At 39.1% G+C, this 19,359-nt stretch overlaps 1 protein-coding gene across 6 annotated transcripts; it reads left to right on the top strand.

Moving 5' to 3' along the window:
* The first annotated feature begins 1,551 nt into the window (after positions 1 to 1,551).
* LOC113536823 (transcription factor TFIIIB component B'' homolog) lies at positions 1,552 to 19,316 on the top strand. 6 transcript variants are annotated; one of them, XM_034299341.2, is made up of 51 exons: positions 1,561 to 2,081; positions 2,587 to 2,820; positions 2,997 to 3,609; positions 3,740 to 3,843; positions 4,005 to 4,061; positions 4,847 to 4,969; positions 5,067 to 5,200; positions 5,344 to 5,438; positions 5,576 to 5,630; positions 5,838 to 5,966; positions 6,114 to 6,389; positions 6,523 to 6,726; positions 6,854 to 7,021; positions 7,107 to 7,173; positions 7,270 to 7,450; positions 7,597 to 7,670; positions 7,780 to 8,062; positions 8,175 to 8,211; positions 8,298 to 8,584; positions 8,686 to 8,740; positions 8,827 to 8,913; positions 8,993 to 9,485; positions 9,609 to 9,733; positions 9,821 to 9,964; positions 10,607 to 10,692; positions 10,795 to 10,849; positions 10,936 to 11,022; positions 11,102 to 11,594; positions 11,718 to 11,842; positions 11,933 to 12,073; positions 12,698 to 12,824; positions 12,930 to 13,005; positions 13,095 to 13,134; positions 13,221 to 13,401; positions 13,507 to 13,782; positions 13,862 to 14,248; positions 14,338 to 14,748; positions 14,842 to 15,058; positions 15,182 to 15,302; positions 15,432 to 15,553; positions 15,665 to 15,755; positions 15,852 to 16,134; positions 16,243 to 16,438; positions 16,552 to 16,648; positions 16,748 to 16,940; positions 17,032 to 17,222; positions 17,344 to 17,557; positions 17,650 to 17,746; positions 17,842 to 17,926; positions 18,049 to 18,449; positions 18,718 to 19,316. In XM_034299341.2, exons 2-51 carry the CDS (start codon positions 2,588 to 2,590, stop codon positions 18,838 to 18,840), a joined length of 8,940 nt encoding a protein of 2,979 aa, XP_034155232.2. In that variant the 5' UTR covers positions 1,561 to 2,081; position 2,587; the 3' UTR covers positions 18,841 to 19,316. The 6 variants fall into 6 exon arrangements, 5 of the variants coding, with proteins under 5 accessions (XP_034155234.2, XP_034155232.2, XP_034155231.2 ...); XM_034299340.2 differs by having other exon boundaries at positions 1,562 to 2,081; positions 9,824 to 9,964; positions 11,930 to 12,073; XM_034299339.2 differs by having other exon boundaries at positions 1,562 to 2,081; positions 11,930 to 12,073.
* The last annotated feature ends 43 nt before the right edge of the window (positions 19,317 to 19,359 follow it).

Below are 19,359 nucleotides of genomic sequence, written 5' to 3'. Positions count from 1 at the left end.
ATGTTCCGAGTGTCAGTTGTGTATACATATATATTTATATGTATATATATATATATGTATATATAGATACTGTATATACAGATAGATAGATAGATAGATAGAGATACACACAGCAAGTGAACAGTCAGCCCTCGTGGTTATGTTGAAATCAGGAAAAATGGGCAAGCATAAGGATATGAGCGACTTTGACAAGGGCCAAATTGTGTGTATGCAGTGGTTAGTACCTACCAAAAGTGGTTCAAGCAAGCACAGCCAGAGACAGGGTCATGGGCACCCAAGGCTCATAGATGTCTATGGGGAGCTAAGGTTAGCCCGTCTGGTCTGAGCCCACAGAAGAGCTACTGTAGCACAAACTGCTGAAAAAGTTAAAGCTGGTTATGATAGAAAGGTGTCAGAACACACGGAGCATCGCAGCTTGCTGGGTATGGGGCTGTGTAGCTGCAGATTGTTCAGAGTGCCCATGCTGACCCCTGTAAACTGCCAAAAGTGCCTACAATGGGCATGTGAACATGAGAACTGGACCATGGAGTAATGGAAGAAGGTGGCCTGGTCTGAAACACGTTTTCTTTTACATCATGTGGACAGCTGGGTGCGTGTAGGTTGCTTACCTGAGGGAAGAGATGGCACCAGGATGCACTATGGGAAGAAGGCAAGCTGGCGGAGGCAGTGTGATGCTCTGGGCAATGTTCTGCTGGGAAACCTTGGGTCCTGGCATTCATGTGGATGTTACTTTGACACATACCACCTACCTAAACATTGTTGCAGACCAAGTACACCCCTTCATGTCAACAGTATTTCCTAATAGCAGTGGCCCTTTTTCAGCAGGATAATGCACCCTGCCACACTGCAAAAATTGTTCAGGAATGGTTTGAGGAACATGACAAAGTGTTCATGGAGCTGACCTGGCCTCCAAATTCCCCAGCTCTCAATTCAATCGAGCAACTGTCACAGTACTGAGAAATTATAAGTGCTGATCAGTATATAATCAAAAGAACAGTGGTAAAAAGTGCACAACCTTTTTTTAAAGCAAGCTATTTAGAAGGCTTTTTAATATATATATATATATATATATATATATATATATATATATATATATATACATATAAATTCAAAAGCTTAAGATCTGTTTAATTGAAAATGGGGCAAAGTAAGCCATATTTAAAAAAAAATTTTTTTGAAGAAAATGTATTTTGAAGTTAAGTTACTAAGGAAATTTGTTAGATAAATGTGAGAAATAAAAAAAAGACAAATATGAGGTTATTATAGTGTTGCTTCTATAATAAATAATTTACAGTATTTGGAACTAAAGGCATGTGTAACTGATAAGATTGAAAAGATGAGAGATTTGTTAATTGGCAAAAAAAAAAAAAAGCACATAATGTCTAATAAAATATATCCTAAGTTACTGAAACAAAGTTTGGTTACAATAATTATAATAAATAAATATATTATTTATTTATTATAAATAAATAAATAAATAAATAAACAAACTTTGTAGAAATGAATGAATTTCAGCACATCTTGTCTGATAAAATATCTAACGATCTAAGTTATCTAAATGTCTATATGTTAACAATGAAATAAACAATAATTTATTTTCATTTAGAAAAAAAGTTGACTCTATATGAGGCACATCCTATATAATTCTATATAATGCTGAACAAATTCAATATAATATCGATTAATTCTCGTCACTGCTCATGAACGCCTCATGTTCAACACGAGCATGAAGGAAGAGTTACGTTTGTAACACGTGCGCCCAATCAATCACCACTGACTGGTGAACTCGTCGCGAGGACTTATGGGAAATGAAGTCTTTTAACAGCCCACAGAACGCAAAATGGACAGACGTGAAACTACAATTCCCACAATCCCCTGAAACAGCGTTCCTCAGCTGAGTGCAGCAGCGTGAGTAGCCTGAAGCGGCCGGTGTGGTGCTGAGTGAGTGAGTGAGAGACAGAGACATAGAGAGAGAGAGAGAGAGAGAGAGAGAGAGAGCTACCCGGCTAAAATTGTGCTGTTTTTACCACTTCAGCGTTTGGTTTAATACTTCAACGTTTCAAAAGCGGTTTGGTGATAAAGTGAGTCATAATGTCGTCTGGTTGTCAGTCATTTTAAACATTCTGGGTGTCTGTGGTAAGGTTTGGAGGTTGGGAAGCGTGTGTGTGTGTGTCAGTGTGTCAGTGTGCTGTCTCAGCACAGGCGAGCCAGTTTACCACAGCCCGGATAAATTAGTGTTAAAACTAGCAAATAACAAATACTGTTCACTTTAAGGGGTGTCTTAAACATTTTTTCCTTTAGCACTTCTTTATTAATTCTACTTTACATTAGGTTTTTTTTTTTTTTTTTTTTTTTTTTTTTTTTTTTTTTTTTTTTTTTTAACACCTCAGTTCAGAGGTCACTGGGATTAGTCACGTGTGGGGTGTTTGCTGGAATAATACTTGTGAGGTTTTTTTTTTGTTTTTTGTTTTGTTTTTTTTAAGAGAGAGAGAAATCCCATCTCAAATCTTCTTCCTCTCTCTTCAGGCTGCTCGAATAACTAAATGAACATTTTTTTAGTAAATGAAATTTGTTCTGTTTCTTCAGGATGATGCGAAGATCAAGAATCAGCGTTAAACCTAACTTCAGGCCTGGAAGTCGGACTGGTACAGAGAGTGAACAGGTCTCTCAGGGGGTGAGTGAAGCAGGTGACACCTTGCCAGCAGTTGAAGTAGAAGTGCCGAGACCAGCACCATCTCACCAGCAAAATGTAGCACTTATAGAGCCTTCTGAGGATGTGGCTATTAAAAACGCTCCTGAAATGCCTTCAAAGATGACCCAGTAAGTATTTCCTGCCTGGTCATGACTGTTTAATGTATACTTTTTTTTTTTTTTTTTTTGAAGTAATAATGGAATACTTGAATATGGCTTTAAATTAAGTTCATGATATATATGAGAATGCATGCTGACTCACTGATTACATATGGAGATTTTTCTTTGCTCATTCTTTAATGTAGAAATGATGGAGCACCCTCTAGTGGAGCTACCTCTTCATCTGCAGCTCCACATAGAAGAATGAGGATCTCAGCTACTCCAAAACTTCTCGGGCCCAAACCTACTTCCACGCCTCGAGCTCAACCGTCTGCCAGGATGCCTAGCTCAGCCCCATCACCTCTTTCCAATGAGGAACATGTCCAGATCCATGATTCAGCTTCTGAAGCTCCGGCTCCTGTCTCAATAATGTCTAATGATCCGTCTAAATCAGGAGCACCTAGAAAGTCCACATCTCCTACAAACCTGCCTACACAATCTTCCACAACGACTCAATCATCATCTCCATGTGTTCCTTCCACTTCTGGTCTTCGAAAGTCTCCAGTCCGTGAGAAAAAGTCAGTGGAGGATTCTCCACCATCTCCACAGCCCGGTCAAGTTCCTCAGCAACCACCGCAAGAACCGGAACCCCCTGAATCTCCATCTTCATCTGATCTGTCTTCAGTTTGCTTCAAACCTTCCCAATTTGATAAGGCAGGTTCTTTGGAGATGGTTGAAAAATCCTCAGACAAAGACAGAATATTAAGGGCTCTTAAACTGAAGGAACTGATGAAGATTGAACGGAGAAAAGATATTCAGGTAAATTGAATCTAAGAGACCTTTTTTAACTGTTTATGTACTATTCTCTACTGAATATAAATTTCTTGCAAATGCAGTTAGTATCAGTGAGTAACATTTATCAAGTTATTTTTCCTTTTTTATCCATTAGATGGGGAAGAGAAGAGTTGGTCATAAAGAGTACACAGCCTTGGACCGCAGTAAGATGACCATGAGGGACCTTATCTATTACTTACCCAATACCAGCCCTATGAGGTAGGCACCTTTTTTTTTTTTTTTTTTTTTTTTTTTTTTAAATTTACACATAGCAAAATCTATGTGTGCCCGATGTGGTTTTTTTTTAGAGAATCACCTCATGACTTTTAATTTTTACCCAAAACAGCGCTTTTAATTATTTAAATCCATCGCACTAACAGGTCTTCCATAGCACACGAGGAGAACCAAGAAGAGACCATTATTCCACCTTCGCCCAAGTAAGTTACATCACAATATTGCACATAGCAAATCTTCATCATGTCAGATTACTTTTTTATAGTTACTCAGACCTGAGCAGCTCTTGTACGGTATTTTTTTAAGTTGGTAAAGGATGGGATCAATATGAAAAATATCAATGGATAACAGGATCCTTTTATTTATATATTAGAGGCACTAGAACAGGCACTTTCCGATCCCTGATTAAATAATAATAGAATTAATACAACCTCAAACCACCCTCAGTGTGCAAACTATTTCAGCAGATATAAGGTACATACTGAAGAGTGGATAGATTTGCTAAGACAAGTGGCGCAGGATCCTAATTTAACCAGATTCCAGCACAGCAGCTTAAATCATAACTAGGACTTTGATAAAGTGAAATTAAAATATAAATGTATTTTATACTCATGCAGTTTAGATGTGTAAAAAAGGTGTGTAAATCTTGATAACTCTATCTCTGCTCATTTCCTTCTTAGCATAACATTATTTATTATTTAGCTATTTAAGTTAAGTCCTCATTACAGTCTAGTGAAATACTGATATTCCATCACACCTCACTCAAATTATTGGAGTATAAACCTCAAGTAATTTGAAGTGTTATTAATAGTGGATAAAGGCTAGTAGCAGACTAAAAGCTATTGCGTGTAATGTAACATATTTTATGTGGTAACCAAACAGAAAATGGATTATCCCCAAGTGAAGTGATAAATTTCAACTATCTTGAAACTGCACTTCAGTTACAGAAATTACATTACTAAACTAGTACATTGATAAAACTATTCAGGCAACAAATAAAAACCGCAGAGGGGGACGAAGAAGAAGAACAAGAGGAGTCTGAAAATGAAGAAATGCTGGTGCCGAAGGTCAGAGTGGCGGAGGACGGCTCAATCATTCTGGATGAAGAAAGGTATTGTTACTTCAGCTACAACCACAGCCCCATTCATTGTTCATTTTTTAATAAACATACTATTCTTAAAATCATATCAACCGATTTTGTATTTCAGTTTGACAGTGCGAGTACAAAGGACCTCGAACACCAAAGCGTTGGAGGACTCGACCGCCCTGTTTGAACGCGGCTCTACTACAACTTACTCCAGCTTCAGAACACTAAACTATGTGAAGAGCTGGTCAGTCAGAGGTAGCACAGCCAAAATACCTTTCACCCTTTCATGGTTGAGTACTTGATTTTTTTTTTTTTTTTTTAGTCTAGTAGAAGCTTTCCCAATTCCAGTTTCTTTTCTTGCTGAAGCTTGAGTGTGTGTGTGTGTATGTGTGTTTCAGAGACCGACTTGTTCTTCTTGGCCATTAGCATGGTGGGGACGGATTTCTCTTTGATCGGCCAGCTATTAACCCACCGTAGCCGTGCAGCAATTAAGGTATTTCCTCTTTTTTTTTTTTTGCTGGTTTCTTCCAATTTCTATTTTTCATGATGTAGTTGGTAGTAATATAGGGCTTAATTAATTTTATGTGGCTGTTTGTATATGATTAATGTATTTAATTATGTTGTTTATAGAGCAAATTTAAGAAGGAGGAGAGACTCAACCCATGGAGAGTAGACAAAGCTTTGAGTGAGTGCTTTTTTTTTCAACATCACAAGTATAACACATGATTAATACAGTTTTTGAACCTAATGCAATATAGAAAGATTAAAAACCAAATAATACAGTTTTATAAATGTCATCTAATAAAGCTATGTTCTTTCATGATGAGAGGCAGTGGTATTTCTTAATTAATATACAATATGTTGACTGCGTATGCTGTATTTTTCCCTCAAGGAAACAAGCGACCCTATGACAAGGAGTTCTTTAGCTATTTGCTGGAGAAGATTTTGGCAAAAGATAAAGACAAAAGAAAATCTGTTAAACTGATACTGCCAAAAACCAAGAAACCAAGGAAATCCAAAGGTACCACTTTATATAATAAATAACAGAACAGAATAATAAGAGCCTTGTCAAAGTCTATTGAGCAGCAAGGCCAAATAGCTTCTTACTACAGTTATGTTTTTTCAAGCTATTAAAGTAAGTCAAGATTTTTGTCTATTCATTTCTTAGGAAAAACATCAAATAAATTGTGTGTTAGTGATGATGAGGGTGATGATGACATCTTCCACATGGATGATCATGAAGACTTGGAGGATGATGAGGATGTCAGTGTAGAAAAAGAAAATGAAGATGTGTCTAACGTAAAAGAAGCAGATACCTCCGTCCCTGCAAAAAAGAGGCGCAAACGCACAAGAGATGTCAGCAAGGATAAAGACAAAGACAACTCCACTGAGGAACCAGTCAAAAGAAAAAGGCAAAGAAAATGTAGCAAGAAAACAACAAAAGGTATGCATATAAAAAGCAAGAATGTCAAGTAAAAATGCATGTTGACTCTAATTATTGGCACCCTTCATTAAAATGGAAATTGTGTAATTAATGGTATTTGGGGCAGTTCAGTTAATTTTGTTTGTCATTTTAGAGGTACACTCCAAGGATGATACTGAAGGTGAACATGACATCAATGTTGAAGGTGACACTATAAATGTAAATAAGGAGGATGAACTCGAAAGAAGTACTTCAGCTTCGAAAAGAAGGCGCAAACGCTCAAAGAACGATGAAGAGAAACAAAATGGAAAGCCAGTTAAAGGAACAAAGGGCAAGCAACTCAAGAAATCACGCAAAGGTTAATGTTACAATCAGCTTTTCATTAACTTAATTGTCTTGCACGTTTGGTTTGATGAGTACTCAACATTTCAGTTTTGAAGAGGATGATTTTATGACTTTATGACTATTCATCATGAAATTGACAGTTGTCTGTGACCATGAAGAGTCTGTTAGTGAACATGAAGAAAGCAGCATTAGGGATGAGGATGGCTCTGCTACTAAAAAGAAAAGAAAACGAGCCAAGAACAGTGATTTGGATGTAGATGAACCAGCCAAAGGGAAAAAGAACACAAAGAGAAAAAAGGCACTGAAAAGTAAGCCATTTCCACTTTACTCAGAGACTTCTTAATCCTCTGCCCATGGCTTTGTAAGATTTTCAGCTTACTGTGTTTTCTTTAGGTACAGTAGAAGAGGAAGGAACTGCAGAAGAAGGAGAAGCTTCAGCAGCTTTACAGGAGGCTGAACAGTAACAAATATTTCTGTCCTGAATGATCTAATCCATATATGTGGATGTTTCACTTTATAAATTTCCTGTTTTATTTTTATTTTCCAATTTGGCTAGGTTAAATGCTCCAGTCACAGCTGAAGTAGCAGATAATGTTCCACCAAAAGCTACCAGGCGAAATAAGAAGCCTTTGCCTAACCTGGCTACAACACGAAGCAAGAAAAGCAATGAACCAGAAGCTTCTGCTGAAGTTGAAAGGGAGAGTCAAGATGAGAATATCCATGAATCCATTCTGACGGTAAGTACTGACTGGTGATTAATGTCCTGTACACCAAGTTTGGGTGGTCTAATGAAGGGAATATTTTTCCTTTCTACATTTTTCATTATTTTCAGCAATAAATCACTGCCACTTCTGGCTTTTGATTTCTTTTTTTATTGTTGTAGGCAGCAGACAGTCCTTCGGAGGATGAGAAGCTCCAGATGCAAGCAGTGGTTGTGCTGGAAAAGACCCCCCCAAGGCACATCACTCCACATCATTTCAGATACTGTGTACACCCAGGTATTAAGTCATTTTTTCCAACATTTTTATTGATTTGACTGTCCCTTTCCTGTGTGTGTATATTACAGGCAGCAAAATGTGCTCAGCCCTTCAAAAGTCCAGTGCAAAAATAATGAATTGGAGCCCTCAATGAGCTCTCCTGCTTCTCCATCTAGCAGTGAGAGTTCTTCTACTCAGCAGACAAGAATGCAAAGAGCGGGAAGAGCAAAGCGCGATCTGTCCACTAGTGGGAAGACAGGAAGAAAAACAGGAATGATGGATCAGGATCAGGCTGATCCCGAGAGCCCAATGGTTCTGTTAGAGCAGAATCAGGAACCTGAAGGTGAAGAGGGTGACAACTCCTTGAATGAGGTGAAGCAGATCACCCTGGGCTTTACATTCCTAATGAACCTTTTAGAATTTTGGCACAAGCACCATAAACTGTCTCAGTGAAAATGACTGACATCTGACACTTTTTTTCCAGAACCTGATTAACTTGTCATGCCTACGTGATTTAGATAGTAAGTCTACCACAATAATAACATGCATATCTTTTTCTGGCTATTCGTGTCCTATTCCTAAAAAAAAATCCTCTCTCACAAAAAAGGTCAGATGTTTCAAAGAAGGCCAATGATGGTGTTATCTCGTGAAGAGGTGGATATGATCCTCGATGCTTCAGACCAAAGTGCTGATGAGGATCCGTCTGTGAGTCCTCTGGATTTATCATTGAACACAGAGCTCTCTTTTCCACTTCAATGCAGCAAGCTCTTGGAGGATAATGATGAAGAAGGTGAGGTTGATTGTGTGTTTGAGGAACATGAGGAAAGAACAAATGAGAGAGCTTCTTGTGAGGAAAGGAACTGTGAAGAACTGGAGCTAACAGAGTCTGCATTGGTGAGCAGAGAAACCTAAATGTTAGCAGTAATGACATAAAGGGATAATAAAGATAACCTTTGCCCATTATCCATCATACATTGTTTATGTTTTTGTTAAAGGCACAACCTGATATCCCAAACCTCAGGGATAGTTCTACCTCCTTAACACCAGAGGGTAAGATATTTAAGCTGTGTGATTTGCTTCTACATGTTGATTACCCATATCTTGAAGTGTATTTATGTTTAAAATTTTCTTTTTAGTGTGCAGTCAACCAGAAGTAGGCCTAAGCAAGGTAACAACCCCAACAGAGGAGGCTGAACCTCAGGTCCACCCAATGGCTTGCAAAGGTAAGACTATTTGTATGATTTAGACTTCTTCAGAATTTGGGTTCTAGACCTGTGATAAAAGAATGAACAATGTTCACAGATGTGACAACAGTAGCAACAGTGCTTGAAGGTTCTCCACCTCTGGTTGTTCTGGATAATGTAGAGCCTATCTGCATGAAACCAGATGCACCCATGACCCAAGAAACAATCACCACTGAAACTACTGCACTTGGCACCTCATTGGTAGTCTCAGATATCATGGATGAATCTGAGAAAGCTATGCTGCCAACTTTACTCAAAGAGTCTGCACTAGCTTCCTCTGAAATCACAGCGCAGTCAAAGCTGACCCCAGCAGGAAGCGGGTTGGGATCACATAGGTCTCTGCAGGCAGCTCCAGAAGTGAAAGGGGAATTGCAAAAGTCTCTGTCAGGACCTTCTCAAACTTTGGAGACATTGCAGGACTCATCAGAAATTGAAGAGGGTACACAGGAATCTGCCTTGGCAAGTTCAGAAATAAAAGCGAGAACGCAAGGTTGTGCGGTTGCACCAGAGGTCAAGGAAGACTCCCAGGAAGAGGTGTCTGTTCAATCCAGGTTTGTAATCACACTAAAATGTTGTAAAGGAAAATATAGGAAAATTTTCAAAGTTGTCTTGTCATGATGCTCTATCCTTTGCTTAATTTGTAATGCCTCTGTTTCTTCTGAACATGGCATCAGACCAACAAGGAGGAGCAGATTTCAGAAGCCTAAACCTAACCTGAGTCAGAAATCAAGAGTTCTCCAAAACCAAGGACAAGACCTCAAAACACCCAGTACTCTAAAACCCAAGAGCAGCGAGCCTAGTAAGATCTGTGTAAAGAACCATGCACACTGACTTATAAATTGCATTGGAATTAACCGTCTATGATTGTCTTTCCTTCATATTTTAGCAGTCTCCACTGAGAAGCTACTTTATAGTCCTGCTACTGACCAGCATGGTGCATTAGAAGACTTCAGTAAGCAGAACCTCACCAAAGAAGAGGAGACATCTCAGTCAAATACAGTGGATCAAATGGAATCTGAATCAACAAAAGGTTCCTTCAGATTAGTTTTTTTGCCCATCCTGCATCCTGTTCTATCAGCTGAGTGCTGTTTTTGCCCTGTGTTTAACAAATACAAACTGATATAGCAGATCATGATCAGGTTAATTTGTTTTTTTGACCACATGAACAAACTTCATTAAAGTAACCAGTTCCTTGTCTGAGGTAACTGCACTCTTGTGTTTTTTGGAAAAAGGAGATATATTGAGAAATTAAAGAACCAGTTTTTGGCTAGTGAGAATGGCACAGAGCCCTGGAGACAGATTCTCCCTTTTTGTTTGCAAAGTGGCAATGAAATACCAAACTTCACAAAATCTCAATGTGTGGTGTCAATTTGCCCTTCCAAGTTTTTGAAATAATACAATTGTACCCACATTTTGGTTTATTTGAAAGCATGTGAACATGGTCTACATGAAATTACGAGAAAAAAAAAACAACAACTCTGATTAAAAATCTCAGGCTAATGTCAAATTAACAGCAAGCCAATCCAGATAATTCAAGAATCTACTTACAGAAATGAAGACAGTTGCTCTGTAATATGCTAGAAACCAAACAATTGATGGCAAGTGAAAAGGAATGTTTTGACTGAAGTATGTTAAATTTGTTAAATGTGTACCCTTCTTCTCATATTGCCAGATCTCAGTGATGCATCTACAGCAGTACCAGATCAGGAGAACATCACTACAGTAACTCTGAGTCCAGCCAGTGCTGATGAACCTCAGGTGGCTTCAGAATGTAGTAGCTGCAGATGTGATGTTGACATGTATGTACCCAAACCACAGTACAACCAATCTGTGACAAATGTTTTTATGTTTCTGTTAAAGGCACAGCCTGGTACCTCAAACCTCAGGGACATTTCTACCTCCTTAACACCAGAGGGTAAGATATTTAAGCTGTGTGATTTGCTTCTACATGTTGATTACCCATATCTTGAAGTGTATTTATGTTTAAAATTTTCTTTTTAGTGTGCAGTCAACCAGAAGTAGGCCTAAGCAAGGTAACAACCCCAACAGAGGAGGCTGAACCTCAGGTCCACCCAATGGCTTGCAAAGGTAAGACTATTTGTATGATTTAGACTTCTTCAGAATTTGGGTTCTAGACCTGTGATAAAAGAATGAACAATGTTCACAGATGTGACAACAGTAGCAACAGTGCTTGAAGGTTCTCCACCTCTGGTTGTTCTGGATAATGTAGAGCCTATCTGCATGAAACCAGATGCACCCATGACCCAAGAAACAATCACCACTGAAACTACTACACTTGGCACCTCATTGGTAGTCTCAGATATCATGGAGGAATCTGAGAAAGCTATGCTGCCAACCTTACTCAAAGAGTCTGCACTAGCTTCCTCTGAAATCACAGCGCAGTCAAAGCTGACCCCAGCAGGAAGCGGGTTGGGATCACATAGGTCTCTGCAGGCAGCTCCAGAAGTGAAAGGGGAATTCCAAAAGTCTCTGTCAGGACCTTCTCAAACTTTGGAGACATTGCAGGACTCATCAGAAATTGAAGAGGGTACACAGGAATCTGCCTTGGCAAGTTCAGAAATAAAAGTGAGAACGCAAGGTTGTGCGGTTGCACCAGAGGTCAAGGAAGACTCCCAGGAAGAGGTGTCTGTTCAATCCAGGTTTGTAATCACACTAAAATGTTGTAAAGGAAAATATAGGAAAATTTTCAAAGTTGTCTTGTCATGATGCTCTATCCTTTGTTTAATTTGTAATGCCTCTGTTTCTTCTGAACATGGCATCAGACCAACAAGGAGGAGCAGATTTCAGAAGCCTAAACCTAACCTGAGTCAGAAATCAAGAGTTCTCCAAAACCAAGGACAAGACCTCAAAACACCCAGTACTCTAAAACCCAAGAGCAGTGAGCCTAGTAAGATCTGTGTAAAGAACCATGCACACTGACTTATAAATTGCATTGGGCTTAACTGTCTATGATTGTCTTTTCTTTATATTTTAGCAGTCTCCACTGAGAAGCTACTTTATAGTCCTGCTACTGACCAGCATGGTGCATTAGAAGACTTCAGTAAGCAGAACCTCACCAAAGAAGAGGAGACATCTCAGTCAAATACAGTGGATCGAATGGAAGCTGAATCAACAAAAGGTTCTTTCAGATTCGTTTTTTTGCCCATCCTGCATCCTGTTCTATCAGCTGAGTGCTGTTTTTGCCCTGTGTTTAACAAATACAAACAGATATGGCAGATCATGATCAGGTTAATTTGTTTTTTTGACCACATGAACAAACTTCCTTAAAGTAACCAGTTCCTTGTCTGAGGTAACTGCACTCTTGTGTTTTTTTGGAAAAAGCAGATATATTGAGAAATTAAAGAACCAGTTTTTGGCCAGTGAGAATGGCACAGAGCCCTGGAGATAGATTCTCCCTTTTTGTTTGCAAAGTGGCAATGAAATACCAAACTTCACAAAATCTGTGTGAAGTCAAATTGCCCTTCCAAGTTCTAGAAATAGTAAAATTGTGCTCGCATTTTGGTTTATTTGAAAACATGTCCACATGAAATTACGAAAAAAACAAAAAACTCTGACTAAAAATCTCAGGAGAATGTAAAATTAACAACAAGCCGATGCAGCTAATTCACCTACAAAAAATGAAAAAAAGACAGTTGCCCTGTAATATGCTAGAAACCAAACAATTCGTGGGATGTGAAAAGGAATGTTTTGACTGAAGTATGTTAAATTTGTTAAATGTGTACCCTTCTTCTCATATTGCCAGATCTCAGTGATGCATCTACAGCAGTACCAGATCAGGAGAACATCACTGCAGTAACTCTGAGTCCAGCCAGTGCTGATGAACCTCAGGTGGCTTCAGAATGTAGTAGCAGCAGATGTGATGTTGACATGTATGTACCCAAACCACAGTACAGCCAATCTGTAACAAATAAAACATTGAATTTAAGCCTTTAAAACCAAGAGATTTTCCACAAGCACTTTCTCTGCCTCTACAGGGTACCACCTTGTACTTCACTGACTTCACAGACTGGAGAAGATACAGGCACGGGGCAGATGATAGTTCCTTCTGAGGTAAGTAAGTCCCTGTTGCATCAAGTATAGATCAAGTGCATTTCTTCAGTCAACACCATGAGAACTGATTCCCAGTTATATATTGACAGGATGTCTGTGCCCCTGCAGAAATTGTCCACTTAACCGAAGGTGAGCTTGTTTACGAAACGTAACTTGATTTCAGTAAAATTAGGGACCTTTTCTTCTCCTCTTCAACTGTCACTGTGTTGATGCAGGTGGTGACAAGGAACCCACCTTTATCTTGACCCTGTATGAGATTCCTGTCACTCAGACCTACCTGCCTTCATCCAGTAATGACTCTGTGATGACCTCTGACCTTCCCACATTTGAAACCCAGGCTTCTCTGGGGTTTTCAGACCAGGCACATACTTTACCATCTACATCAGAGTCATCCAGGTTAGTCTCATCAGGTTTGTTTTATTAAATTATGTTTCCAACAGTAAATTGTGAATACAGTAATTATTATGTATGTATACACATTTTTATTTCTTAACCTTACAGAATAGATGCTCTGCTCATGGAAAGTGATTTAGGCGTTGTCACTAAGGATTTGGCAGAGAATGTCATGGAGCAAATTTCAGCGCATGAAATTTCAGCGCATGAAACATCTCATGAAATCACTTCACCACACACAAAGGATGAAGACAGTGATGCTTCTGCAAATCTGGAAATAGATATTCCACCACGTGACCCACATTCAGAGTGCAAAAAGAGTTCCGAATTTGCCCCACTTGATGATTTGGCACCCAGGACTTCTGGGTATGGTATCTCAAAATGGTAAGAGGCCAGAAAACTTGAATGACAGTATGAGTTTTTAGACCTGAGATTATAATTATTAACCTTTTTATTTTTTTAGCATTACAGCATTACCTCAAGACTCAGAGGACACTGCGCAGTGTGAGAGGGTTTCTCGTATGGTGCTGGCTGATGTCTTTGTCCCTGTCTCAGAGGACACGGGAGATGATTCAAGCAAGGACAGGACAATGGCTGTAGAAACCAAGGAAGCCTCTTCAGTTAGTGTCACTGAGGATTTGGCAGAAAATGTCAAGGAACAAACATCATCTCATGAGCACATATTACTAGACACAAAGGATGAGGAGAGTGATGCTTCTGCAAATCTGGAAAAAGGTGTTCCACATATGGACCACGATACAGAGTGTAAAAAGGGTTCAGAATTTGCTCCACTTCAAGATTTGGCATCCGGGACTCAAAGCACACCTTCCGGATTTAACATCTCAAAATGGTAAGAGGCCAGAAAACTTCAATCTTGTCACAGTGTATGAGTTTGAGATTATCATTAAAATTATCATTAACTTTCCTCTTATCCCTTAGCATTGAAACATTACCTCAAGACTCAGAAGGCACTGAGCAGTGTGAGAGTGTTTCTCATATGGTGCTGGGTGATATCTTTGTCCCTGTCTCAGAGAACATGGGAGATGATTCAGGCGAAGACAGAACAATGGCTGTAGAAAGCAAGCTTCAAAGCAAGGAAGCCTCTGCAGTTAGTGTCACTGAGGATTTGGCAGAAAATGTCAAGGAGCAAATCTCTGAGCACATGACATCTCATGAACCCATATTACTGGACACAAAAGATGAGGAGAGTGATGCTTGTGTAAATCTGGAAACTGGTATTCCATATTTGGACCCTGATTCAGAGTGCAAAAAAGGTTCAGAAATTTCCCCAGTTGAAGATTTGGCGTCCAGGAATCAGAGCACACCTTCCGGATTTAACATCTCAAAATGGTAGGAGGCCAGAAAACTTCAGTCTTTTCACAATGACAGTATGAGTTTGAGATTATCATTACAATGATCACTAACTTTCCTTTTATCCCTTAGCATTGAAACATTACCTCAAGACTCAGAGGACACTGAGCAGTGTGAGAGTGTTTCGCATATGGTGCTGGGTGATATCTTTGTCCCTGTCTCAGAGGAGACAGGAGACAACTCAAGCAAGGACACAGCAATGGCTGTAGAATGCAAGCTTCAAAGCAAGGAAGCCTCTTCAGTTGGTCTTCCAGAGAGACAAGACACTCCTTATGAAGAGCTAACAAAGGTACATTTTGTTATCTGAAAATGAGATGTTTGTTTTGTCTGATTTTGAAGTAATTTAGGATTGTGTCTATTTGCATTAGCTCAAGCTTTGCTTTTCAGGACTTAAACGAATGTTTTCCTACAGGTAGAAAATTCGCCAGCAGTATCCAACCCACTGTTATGTTTTGACTCCACAGAGGAGTCAAAAGACACACCACCTTTGTCAGAAGAGAAAAAAGCACCTGCTAGAAGGAGAGAGAGACAAAGTAAATGCATATGCATTTCATATTTGTGTTGTCACTGCTAATGTTTAAGTGGCATATTTTTTTGATTGTCCTTGTCTTACTGGTACTTAGCGTGTACAGCATAATTGTCTCTGATTTCTGATTCAAAAGTCAAGACACAACCTAAACTGGTAAAAAGGGCACGTGCTAAAGATGTCTCCTCAAAACCCGATCAGCTTGTAAAGGACCCGAGTCAGCCAACCTCTTCACATGTCGTCTTGCCAGCCTCTCATGTAAAGGAAGTTTATATACTGGATTTTTTGTGGAATTTAATTCTTTAGATTAGATTTTTTTTACCCTGGTTATCCATTTTATTGCAAATTACAGCCAAAATTGTATTACAGGAGGAAAACCTGGCAGGTATGTCAAATACTACTGATGAGAAGTCATTAGACAGAATGTCATCAAGAGGAAACCAAACCTCTGTTAGTAGAGGTAGGGAAATACTACTTGTCATTGATTTGTACTAAATCTTACTGGATCATTGATGATGTCTTTTCTTATTATTATTTTATTACTCTCTCCTAACAGGTAAGGAAGTAAAGCCCAAATCTATTGCAGAGGAATCTCCAAAAATGTCTCAAAGTGACTCGGAGCCCACGGAGTCAAAACCTGTCTCCGCTGCTCTTCACCTGTCCAAAGAACCTAAGCTTGAAGAGGAAAACAGTGAAAATGTAACAGGAGATGCTACAATTAAAGATGATATGGAGTCATCTGCAGAGGACAAAGAATTGTCAATATTGACATCCAATGAAGGAGAAAATGTGCGGCCAAGCTGTGAGGACATGAATTTTAGTCTGATGAAGACTTCAGGGTAAGAAAACAACAAAAATCAAGTTTTATCAATCTGGAAGCTTTATTTGGTTAAAAGATCAAAACCTAGGCAATGACTAATATATCCTTAACTATTTTTCTTCCTTAGTTCTGGCTCGTCGAATGTGGGCTCTGAGGAAACTGAGGCAGAACCTCAAGGTGTTTCTCACATGGTGTTGCCTGATGTCTTTGTTCTTGTCTCAGATGAGATAGAAGATGCCTTATGCAATGACTTCACAGTATCTATAGAAAGCAGTCCACAAAGTCTCAGTCTTCCAAAGAAGTCTGGCACTCACATTCAAAAGGTTGGGGTTTTTTAGTTGTTGTTTAATGTTTCTCAACCAAAAGTCCTTGTATCTGATTTCAATATATTAAAGAAATGCAATGAGAGTTATAGAGATTCAAATATCTTGAGCAGGAATTAAAAACTGAAGCTGTGTCCCAAACATTGAGTGAAGAGTCGACACAGAATCAGTCACCATTAGTGGACATTAAAACACCTGTCAGAAAGAGAGGTATGAAAGTATATTGTTTGGAATATTTCTTTTCTGAAATATTCAGTGTCTCAATCATTATTTTAATTCATGTCAGTTCTCTCTGATCTCTATCACCAGGCAAGCAGGAGGTGAAGAGAACATGTACTAAAAATGACGTGACAGGAACAAGGCTGAGTCAGCCAACATCTCCACAAGCCACAACACCGTCATCACAGCTCACTACCCTACCTCGGAATGAGAACATGGTGCTACTTGAAGAAAAGTTACAGAGAAGGCATCACATCATGCCATGCACTGTTAGACTCTCGAGGTCAAAAAATTAATCTTTAAAAATCCAACCAGTTCATTTATTGTTTACTGCAACTTACTGACTTTTGCTCTGTCATTAATTTATGTTGCAGTCTTGACACTGTAGCCCAGAGTCTCAGGATTCCTCAGCTTGGAAATAGGAAGGGTAACGATGTGATGAGCTCACCAACATGCCATGCAAGTGTAACGAATGTATCAGAGGAGTCAAGCACACCATCACTATTTGAGGGGATGAAATTGGAAGACCCAGAATTAGAAAAGAAATCCCCTACAAGAAGGAAAGGTAGAGAAATATATTTTCACTGATTGCTTTGTTGTTTTGATGTTACTTCATGATGGGTGTTATGATCTTTGTTTTTTTCTGGAAAGGCAAACTAATGATCAAACCCTCGTTTACAAAACAGGCAAGAAAAATGAGTCCTCACCAGATACAAAACGTGGTCATTTAAAACCAGTTCAAACCATTTCACAAACTCGACAGCTAACCATAACAGATTGGGCAAAGAAAAAGTCGCATCAGACTGCAACAAACCAGGAAGAAGAAGAACCTGAGAAGTCTTCCCAAATGCAGTCAAGCTTAAAAGCCAAAGAAATGCACCTCATGGTTGAGAAGACATGGTAAGAGAATTTTAGTCTTACTCATTTTTATTACCTTTTTTGTGAAGGTGAGATGAAGCATTCACTGTTAATCTGGCTTTCTTGTATTTAAGTTCAAAATCGCAACATACAGATTCAGAGGAACCTGAGGGTTCTCACTTAGTGCCTGCCTTGGAGGAGACTGAAGACGTGAGCAGCGTCTCTAAAGAGGTACAGGATGTTACAGCATATTGATTTTTAATCAAATACAAAAGAGACATTCCCAACATTTACATAAATTATCGATTGTACCAATTTTGCTGTAGGTGAACAGATCATCAGAAGTAGCCAAGGAATCAAATGAAGACCCATCTGTATCACAGGTGAAGAAATCACCTGCTAGACGGAGAGGTAAGGCAATCTAGCACCATCTTGATTAGAGCTATGTGCTCATGGTTTAGTGTATTAATTAACAGAATTGTGCTTAAATTCCTATCAGTCTGACTCTAGTGATTCATCTGATCTCTAAAAAGCCAAACTACAGGTGAAACCTATACTGTCAAAAAAGGCATGTACCAAAAGTGAAGGTAATACTTCAACAACCGATCAGCCACAGCCAACAGGGTTCACCTCACCAACACGGCAGCATGCCCAAGCAGCCAGAGAGAAGAAAGAGTCCGACAACATAACTAAGCTACCCATAAAAGAGGTTACCAGTACATCCAGCATGGAAGCAAACTCAAAGAGCACAGAAAGCTCTTCGATATCAAGTGGTCCCCAGTCTCCCATATCCCAAGACACTTGGCCGAGGGTTGTTCTGCCACGTGTAAAGTTATGGACTACTGAAGCAGGTGTATGCTCAGCCTCATCCACGCCTACATCCTCTCCAGCCAGGGTTTCAGAAAGTGTATCTCCACCAGTGACTCCTCCACAGGTAAAGATAAGGGTTCCAGTAGGCCACAGGTTTCCATCCCTGGTTGTGCACATTTTAGTGTTTTCTAATAAGATCAGGAGTTACTCCAGGACCAGGTTTAGAAACCTGTTCTGTAGCTGCAAACCACACAGACTTCGATATTATATACATTTTCACAGCTTATATTAGCATGAGGTCAGACTGATTCCTTTGTATTGTAAACAGCTTTCACGTGCTATTCACATCCATATTATATTGTCACTCATTTCTTTCGTTTGTTCAAATCTAGCTGAAGAATTCCCCTACACAAAGCAGCTCTCCCACAGCCAGTGAGAATCCTGATGACGACCCATCCAGAGTATCCCAGTTCTTCCTCTGTGATATCTTCACTGAAGTAGAGGAGGCAGAATGAGTGATTTACTTAACCAAAGATTCTTCGTGATCTTGCCCTTGCTGCTATATAATTTGTTCCCCTTCAAGGAGAGTAAACAAAGCAAGCTTTTAAGTCAGGCTCATTTATCTTAATACTCATGTGTTATGTTCCCATTTAGCTCTAAAAGTGCTGCAACACACTATTTTGAGACATTCTACTTACTGTAGATTTCATTCTGTTATGTTCAAGCAGATGTAGCTGATTTTCAGGGCAATTTGCTAAATAGTAAAAAAAAAAAAAATACTACTTAAGTTTTATTCCGAATTACTTGAATTTTGTTTCCTTCACGTTGCAAGTGCTTACCTCAGTAGCAAATTATAGCTTACTGACTTGGCCCAATGCACGAGGCAATATGACTTATGATGATGACATAAATACATATCATGTATCTTCTGGAAGTGGATTATTTACTGCCTTATTTATTATTTAAAATTAAACATGTGAATGTCTGTGTATATGATTCTTGACTCTTGACGATTCTTGACGTGAATGAGTAAG

Source organism: Pangasianodon hypophthalmus, chromosome 24 (assembly GCF_027358585.1).
Source record: "Pangasianodon hypophthalmus isolate fPanHyp1 chromosome 24, fPanHyp1.pri, whole genome shotgun sequence".
Lineage (NCBI taxonomy): Eukaryota > Metazoa > Chordata > Actinopteri > Siluriformes > Pangasiidae > Pangasianodon > Pangasianodon hypophthalmus.
This window is presented reverse-complemented; position numbering and strand designations above follow the sequence as displayed.